This window comes from Babylonia areolata, chromosome 2, assembly GCF_041734735.1.
Source record: "Babylonia areolata isolate BAREFJ2019XMU chromosome 2, ASM4173473v1, whole genome shotgun sequence".
NCBI classification, from domain to species: domain Eukaryota; kingdom Metazoa; phylum Mollusca; class Gastropoda; order Neogastropoda; family Buccinidae; genus Babylonia; species Babylonia areolata.
Genome location: NC_134877.1, coordinates 15,646,372 through 15,655,609, shown reverse-complemented (window position 1 = coordinate 15,655,609; position 9,238 = coordinate 15,646,372). Strand labels below are relative to the sequence as shown.

General features: G+C 44.3%; 1 protein-coding gene across 1 annotated transcript in view; it reads right to left on the bottom strand.

Moving 5' to 3' along the window:
- Window positions 1-3,843: 3,843 nt before the first annotated feature.
- The window catches only part of LOC143298503 (WD repeat-containing protein 11-like), a 43,814-nt gene continuing 38,419 nt past the window's right edge, over window positions 3,844-9,238 (bottom strand). The window contains exons 26-29 of the mRNA XM_076611328.1: window positions 7,976-8,168; window positions 6,890-6,970; window positions 6,028-6,172; window positions 3,844-4,903 (exon numbers count right to left, since the gene is read on the bottom strand). Of these exons, the coding sequence (XP_076467443.1) occupies window positions 4,755-4,903; window positions 6,028-6,172; window positions 6,890-6,970; window positions 7,976-8,168 (568 nt within the window). The 3' untranslated portion in view covers window positions 3,844-4,754. The remainder of the gene's footprint in view (window positions 4,904-6,027; window positions 6,173-6,889; window positions 6,971-7,975; window positions 8,169-9,238) is intronic.

Below are 9,238 nucleotides of genomic sequence, written 5' to 3'. Positions count from 1 at the left end.
TGCCAAGGTCTCTCTCACCTCCCCCCAAACCGCTCCACCCCTTCCCCCCTCCAGTCCCCCTCCCCCACCCCTTCTCTCTCTCTCTCTCTCTCTCTGTGTTGCAAGGGGTGGGGGATATCTCAGGATTTATTCGTAGTCTCCGCACCAGACTGATTGATTGTAGATGGCAAGAATGGAATGCTCATGTGCAAGAAAGTGATAGATTTCATGTGTATTATCAGATCAACTCTTTACATTGTGTCCCAACGTATTTATCCATGAATTTGGCAAAACATTTAAAATATGTCATGACAAGATTTAGGTTTGGGCTTTCAGATATTGCAATTCATCATTTTCGATACACACAGCATAGTGATCATGATCTTATTTGTCCATTGTGCACAAATGCACAAGAAAACGAATTACATTTCATGTTTTGTTGTCCAAAGTTATGTGAACTAAGATATAATTTCATACCCCAGAAATATTACTCTCAGCCTTCTATGTTTAAACTAGTTTTGCTTATGACGTCACGTCGTGAAGAAGTCAGACAGTTTGCAACTTATCTACACAAAGCATTCAAAATCCGGTCATTTAGTTGTTCCTGATTATCAATCTAGGTATTGTTTTGTTTTATTGTATCATATACTGTATGTCATAATGTTTTCGAAATATGTTTACACACCACCCCTTCATAAGGGGCTAAGGCCTTTTTTGAATAAACCATCCGAATCCGAATCCGAATCTCTGTGTGTTGGGAACTACACATCAATTCAGTTATGGTAACTGTCATGCTTTGAAAACTATACAGATCTGGACATATCCGACTTCAACATCATTTTAACAATTCAACTTCTGCACGTTTTTCTGTCTGTAACATCTTGAATTTTGTTACACTGAGACTGTAATTATGATTCATGTTGGAAAACAGGAAAAACAGAGCCTTGTTTGTAAGGGTGATAAAAAAAAAATTCAGTTTCACCCCCAAATAACTTCAGACAACACGACAAGGACTCCTTTTCTGCAGGATTTCAAGATTTTGTGGTGGCATGCAGTACAAAGTTTAGTACAGTGCAGGCCAAAGTACTGTACGTAGCACAGTATGGCTTTATACAGTGCAGTGCAGTGCAGTGCAGTGTAGTGTGGTGTAGTTTAGTACAGTGTAGTGCAGTGTACTGTAGTGTAGTATTGTGAAGTCAAATGTAGTATAGTGCAGTGCAGTGTAATACAGTGCAGTGTAGTGTAATACAGTGCAGTGTAGTGTAGTTTAGTACAGTGTAGCTCAGTGCAGTGCAGTGCAGTGCAGTGCAGTGCAGTGTAGTGTAGTTTAGTACAGTGTAGCTCAGTGCAGTGCAGTGCAGTGCAGTGCAGTGCAGTGTAGTGTAGTTTAGTACAGTGTAGCTCAGTGCAGTGCAGTGCAGTGCAGTGTAGTGTAGTGTAGTGTTGTGAAGTCAAGTGTAGTATAGTGCATGCAGTGCAATGTAACTGAGTGCATTGCAGTGTAACTGTAATGCAGTGCAGTGTAGTGTAGTGCAGTGTAATGTAGTGTTGAGTAGTGAAGTATAATGTAGTGCAAAGTAGTGTAGTGTAGTACAGTGCAGTATAGTGCAGTGTAGCGCAGCACAGTGTAGTATGGTGTAGTGAACTGTAGTGTGGTGTAGTGTAGTGTCACACAGTGCAGTGTAGTACAGAGTACTGCAGAACAGTGTACTGTAGAGCAATACAATGTGGTGTGGGGGTATCTAGTGTAGTACAGTGTGGTGTTCAATGCAGTGCAATGCAGTGTAGTACAGCACAGCACCACGTAGTGTCTTGTCATGCCATGTCATGGCATGCAGTGTTGTGCTGTGCAGTGCAGCACACCAACACATCATCATTTGCCCACAACATTTCCACTTGATCACCTTCTCTTCCCCATCTAAATTTAAAAAAACCCAACAATACAGAATCATTCTTTTCTGGGGGAGGAAAAATACGCACAAAACCCCACATAACTTCCAATTATCAACACAGCCATTTGAATCCTTCTCTTTTTCGAATATAATAATAATAATAACAATGTGTATTTATACATAACTTTCCCTGCAGCTCTAAATGCTCTAATATTGTCAAATGAATCAGGTTTCTTGCACAAAAGAATGCAGACAAGTTTCCTGCTATAAACCTGGTGCCACCAACAAACAGCCTGTTGGGCAAAAGGAGAAAAAATTACCAATGTGCAAAACAACACTGAACAGATACAGGCATTACCAACAAGGGCATAATACAAGGAGTGTGAGTGAATTTCCCATACATGGTGGAGACTAGAGTTTGAGGAGCCATACCACTGTGAAATGATACACAAGAACCAATATCAGATTCAACAAGTCAAGGTACACAAGTCAGTACAAGTCAGACAACACAGAAAAGAAGAAGAAGAAGAAGAAAAAAAAGCTTTCTGAATACAATTAACAATCCATTCCCTGTTGTATCTGAAAGAGAAAAAAAATTGAACACCTTCTCGGTGCAGCTAAAGAGATCATGAAGACTCATGTCAAGTTGTGCCTTTTGTTGCTCCCTCTCCACTTCCAGAAGCAATAGGAAAAAAGTGTGATCTTGTTTGTAACAGTGCCATGCCTATTTCCACCCATCCACTCTCACATGTACTGCAAACTACCTTGTAAGCACCCAGTATCTACTAAACGCCCCCACATCCCATCTTCGGTCAAAAGACCGTGCACAGGGTAAAATACCTTGTAAACGCTCACCCACCACTTTGAAAAAAAAAAAAAAAAATTCATGAAATAATGAAAATCCAGTTTGCTATTTGCTTTACAAAGCAGCGTGGGTTTAGATCTTGAAATGAAGAACAGAATGTCTGCATGAGCTGTTGATGTGTCACTGAAGAACCTTGCGCGCTCATGACATCACTCCGGAAGGCAGTGTCTTGTCTCAGTGGCTTGTGTTTTGTTCTAAACTGTTTGCAGAGGATGGTAAGTCCCTCGACATTCAGTCACTGTCATCACTACTGGTCAACAATATGCTACAAAACAAATCTTATACAGTTGAAAGATAAACACTCAGCACTGAATTATTCCACTGATTTCGCAAGTTTAACCATCTAGAGACTTCTCACACATGGATTGAAGGCCCAGTCACTACTTTACGGTGAAACACAGTAAGGGATTGGGCTCTCTAGAAGGGTTAGGTTCCCAGTAAACACCCACTACTTTACAGTGAAACACAGTAGGGGTTGGGTTCTCTAGAAGGGTTAGGTTCCCAGTAAACACCCACTACTTTACAGTGAAACACAGTAGGGGGTTGGGTTCTCTAGAAGGGTTAGGTTCCCAGTAAACGCCCACTACTTTACAGGGAAACACAGTAGGGGGTTGGGTTCTCTAGAAGGGTTAGGTACCCAGTAAACACCCACTACTTTACAGGGAAACACAGTAGGGGGTTGGGTTCTCTAGAAGGGTTAGGTTCCCAGTAAACGCCCACTACTTTACAGTGAAACACAGTAGGGGGTTGGGTTCTCTAGAAGGGTTAGGTTCCCAGTAAACACCCACTACTTTACAGGGAAACACAGTAGGGGGTTGGGTTCTCTAGAAGGGTTAGGTTCCCAGTAAACACCCACTACTTTACAGGGAAACACAGTAGGGGGTTGGGTTCTCTAGAAGGGTTAGGTTCCCAGTAAACACCCACTACTTTACAGGGAAACACAGTAGGGGGTTGGGTTCTCTAGAAGGGTTAGGTTCCCAGTAAACGCCCACTACTTTACAGGGAAACACAGTAGGGGGTTGGGTTCTCTAGAAGGGTTAGGTACCCAGTAAACACCCACTACTTTACAGGGAAACACAGTAGGGGGTTGGGTTCTCTAGAAGGGTTAGGTTCCCAGTAAACGCCCAGTACTTTACAGTGAAACACAGTAGGGGGTTGGGTTCTCTAGAAGGGTTAGGTTCCCAGTAAACACCCACTACTTTACAGGGAAACACAGTAGGGGGTTGGGTTCTCTAGAAGGGTTAGGTACCCAGTAAACACCCACTACTTTACAGGGAAACACAGTAGGGGGTTGGGTTCTCTAGAAGGGTTAGGTACCCAGTAAACACCCACTACTTTACAGGGAAACACAGTAAGGGGTTGGGTTCTCTAGAAGGGTTAGGTTCCCAGTAAACACCCACTACTTTACAGGGAAACACAGTAGGGGGTTGGGTTCTCTAGAAGGGTTAGGTACCCAGTAAACACCCACTACTTTACAGTGAAACACAGTAGGAGGTTGGGTTCTCTAGAAGGGTTAGGTTCCCAGAAAACGCCCACTACTTTACAGGGAAACACAGTAAGGGGTTGGGTTCTCTAGAAGGGTTAGGTTCCCAGTAAACACCCACTACTTTACAGGGAAACACAGTAAGGGGTTGGGTTCTCTAGAAGGGTTAGGTATCCAGTAAACACCCACTACTTTACAGGGAAACACAGTAAGGGATTGGGCTCTCTAGAAGGGTTAGGTACCCAGTAACCAACTTTAGGGAGAAATTTGAGCAAAGAGGGGGTGGGCGCTTACCAGCTTCACTTTCAAGGAGGTGGCAGGACTGACCATATATACACTACTCCACATCTGCTGTGAACAAACAGACAAAAACAAAAAAAGGGGTGGGGGGGGGGAGCAGGTTGCCTGATCTTTACATGAACTTCAATGTGCTGATTGGCCATGGGCGCTTCACAAGATAGTTTACAGCAGTTGAGGAGAAAGCAAACGTCTCTGTATGGTTACGCTCCCAAATAATCAACTGGCCACCCCCCTTTCAGTTGTAGTTGAAGAGAATGCACACTTCCTTGTACAGTTGCGCCCCCTTGTCCCCAGCCAGGGAGCAGTAGTAGCTGGCCGCTTTGCCATGGCCCAGGTTGATCAGGAAACGCGCATACTCCAAAAACACTGCCTCAAACAGGGGACCTGCACAACCACAAGACAGGAACATGTAAGGAAAGATGCATGGCTCTGAAACATTGAAAGAATAAACAAAGAAAAGAAAGGTTAATAAATGGTATAGGTTTCAAGTTTTGGTAAACCTTTTAATTCTAACTGGAGCATGGAGGATTTAACAACACTGTTTGACAAACAACAGTTAATTTAACATTTACAAAATATTTTTTTGTGCATGGTGTTGGGATTGTTTTCCTTTAGTTTTTGTTTTTGTTATTGTTGCTGTTTCTGTTACTCAAATGCTGGCAACATTCTTTGTCTGACTCTGCACATTTGTGATTTGTTAATGGGCTGGAACAAAGTCAGGATCCTCTCCATCATTTTCCTCATTAAAAAAAGGAAGGGGGTAAAAACGTATGCAAATGGTGCACTGTCTTTCTTCACTGATATAATGTCACTACTTTTCTTTTCAATATAAACTTTACTCTGGTTAGTTTTAACTCTTTCACTGCTGCTGACGAGTACACTCATCAGTGAAGGGCTTGTTGTCCGAGACAAGATGCTAGGTTACAGGTTGGGATACTGATCACCATTCTTTATTTGGACTTCTTCCTCTTGGCAATGCATGATGCGTTTCTTCAGCAAAGTCAATCACGCCTCTTAATAGCGCACAAGAAGAAGTTCTCACATTTCAAATCACACAACTCTGATTTCATTTCATCAAGGTTCATCTGTCAGTTGACGTTCATCTGCCAGTACAGATTCCGTCAGGGTCTGGGTTCGAATCCCGCTCTCACTTTTTCTCTCAAGTTTGACCGAAATATTAAACTGAGCATCAAAGACTGACTTAGCATGTTGGGTTACGCTGCTGGTCAGGCATCTGCATAGCAGATGTGGTGTAGTGTATATGGATTTGTCCTAACGCAGTGACACCGCCTTCAGAAAGTGAAACAAACTGAAACTCAGCAGTCAATAGGTTAATCAGTGAATATCTTGTTTCTGATCTTTGTCCTTGAAATCAGTCTTGTCGTCCGTATGGAGGCTGTAACATTCATGTAACTGAACTAAGAAAGACACAGCCAAAAAACTTCTGAGCAGTAGCACCCCAGACCAGCTGCCACTGCAAGACAGCATCATGTTGACCGACAACTCACCGGTCTCCTCTGTGTTTGCCAGGGCCCCGAACTGAAGGCAGGCCTCGATGAAGAGGGCAGCTCTGTCGAAGCATCGCATGCTGTACAGCATCTCCACCACCTTGTTGAAGTGGCCCAGTGACAACATCACCAGCAGCGCCTTGCTCTGTCACATGTTCACACACACACACACACACACACATGACAAAGTTTATTCAAGGTGGCATTCAAGGTGTTCTGTATGATTCGCCGAGATCATAATGATACCACCCTGTGACGGGTAGCTTGTTGCAGTTTCTTTTAAGGGTAGTATGACTGATGACCAGTCAACCTTATGCCTCAACATTTTGCTGTTAGGTAGGTGGGGTTTTTTGTTGTTGTTGTTGTTGTTGTTGTATTTCCTTCTCAATACACTGCACTCCCATCATCCAGTCCCTCTCCCAGTCTCCACATCTATCATATATCAGTGTGTATGAGTGTGCTAAAATGAATGAATGTGCAGATGTCTAAACCACCCTGTCGACAATAAACCAATAAGAAGAAGTTTAATAAAAACATTTCTTGTGTTTGTGGTAGACATACCACACATGAGACCATATTTTATTTAAGTGTTATAGAATTGTCAGTTTCCTCCCAAACTCATGCAAAGGTAAAATGATTTTTCAGAACAAAACATAAAAGAAATAATGTCCAACCACTCACTTATATTCTAATTTAAATTGCTGAATCCCTGTTATATAATCCAATTAGAATGTTTCTATGCAGATATCAATGGGAGGGGAGGTTGGGTTTTTTTTTCCATTTTTTGCTATTGGTTAATCAGTGTTGCTGTATTTTGATATTTAAGGAATTTTGATTCCAAAGTTCTAGTTTAGCGACTTACCTTCTGGTTGACCTGTGCCGTACACAAGTGGTCTGCCCATCGCTTCATCACCTCACAGCATTCCCCAAACTCCAGAGTAGACTGAAACACCCACCAGTCAGAACTACATCACGCTACCTGAATTTACAATAATGATAATTAATCTATGACTACTACTGCTGCTGCTGTTGCTGCTCCTACCACTACTACTACTTATAATAATAGCATCATCAACATCAATAAAATATTTATAGAGCGCTGAATCTTGTATGTAGACAAATCAAAGCTTTTACACACCAGTCATTCACATGCATACACAGCTCTAATTCGGAGAAATGAAAGAAAAAAACTTATAAGCACATGTAAACAGATAGGTAGAAAAGATGAGGGAGGGGGATACTTTGGAAAGAGGTAGGTAGGTTTTAAGGCCAGACATGAAAGAGCTGAGTGCAGATATGTGACAAAGAAACACACACACAGAAACAAACTCATCAGACACTGCCCCCCTTACCTTGGCCATCCACACAGCCTGGTCCACACAAACACACACACACCTGTCTAATAACACTTCTAGTGATCAGACATTAAACTGAAAATCTCACACACATGCAGAGAAACAAACCCAAGACCCCCCCCCCCCCCCCGCCCCCCCCCCCCCCCCAAACCCTCCTCAACTCACCTTGGCCAGCCACATGGCCTGGTCCACCTCCCCCTCCCCCCTCCACACACACACCCCATCCCTCCCTCACCTTGGCCAGCCACACGGCCTGGTCCACCTCTCCCCCTGCCCCCCACCCACACACACACCCCATCCCTCCCTCACCTTGGCCAGCCACATGGCCTGGTCCACCTCCCACCCCCCACCCACACACCCCATCCACCACTCACCTTGGCCAGCCACATGGCCTGGTCCATCCCAATCCCTTCCACCACCCCACACACACCCCATCCCCACCCCCATCCCCACCTTGGCCAGCCACACGGCCTGGTCCACCCCAACCCCCCCACCCCCCACCATTCCTCCCCCCACCTTACCTTCACCAGCGACATCACCTGGTCCACCCTAACCCTCCCCCTCCACCCCAACCCCGCACACCCCCACCTTACCTTGGCCAGCCACACAGCCTGGTCCCAGGCCCCGTAGGTCTGCAGGTAGCGGCAGGCGTCCAGCCCCTTGTCAATCAGGCACAGCAGCTGCACCCCCTCCGCCAGCCGCCCGCTGGCGATCAGATTGGTGGCCACCAACTTCATCGTGCTCTGCGAAGCCCCCGATGACCGCACGCTGGCCACCAGACACGCCCTGGCCACCACGTGGACACAAAGATGAGAATTTTGATAATAGATGATAATAACAAAAATAATAACAATAAAAAAAATGCATCTATGTAGCCCCAAATCTTGTGTAGCTATAAATCAAGGCGCTTTTCACATCCAGGTGCAGCTATCGAGTGGTTAAAGCATTGGACTTTCAATCTGAGGGTCCTGGGTTCGAATCTCCATGACAGTGCCTGGTGGGTAAAGGGTGGAGATCTTTCCGATCGCCTAGGTCAACATATGTGCAAACCTGCTAGTGCCTGAACCCTCCTCTGTGTGTATACACACGCAGAAGATCAAATATGCATGTTAAAGATCCTGTAATCCATGTCAGCGATCGGTGGGTTATAGAAACAAGAACATACCCAGCATGCACACCCATGAAAATGGAGTATGGCTAGCTACATGGTGGGGTAAATAAACAAAATGGTCATACACATAAAATGTTACATGTCTGTCTGGGTGTGTGTGTGTGTGTGCCTGAAATCTGATTGAATGATACAGGAAATGAATGATGAGCGCTCATGGCAGCCGTCAGTTGGCTCTACCCAGGTAGGCAGCCTGTTGTGCATGCAAATGACCCAGTGTTTGTAAAGTGCTCAGATATTGGTCTCCGACTGAGGATCAGCGCTATAAAAGTATCCATATCATTCTTCATTCATTCACATGCAGCTTCCACATTCATACATTACTCTGCCACCACCTTTCCTCCCTGTTTTTAGAGAATGAAGCAGTGGAAGCCCCTTCACTCTTCTTTCCTTCCATCCTCCCCCAACCCTCCCAAACCTGACAGAATCAATGCAGTACAAATGATTTTCCACCATCTACTTTCCTACAGACCACAGGAGTTTTGGTTTCAGTTTCAAGGAGGTGTCAATGCATGTGGACTGATCTGTACACACAACGCTACACCTGCTGTTTCAAAAAAAAAAAAAAAAAAAGGAACAGAAGTCTGATCTTCACATAAACCCAATGCTCTGATCTGGCTTGAGAGCCTACTCTATGTTTCAATGAAACATTAATGTAAAATGAAAACAAACAAAAGATGAAAAGACA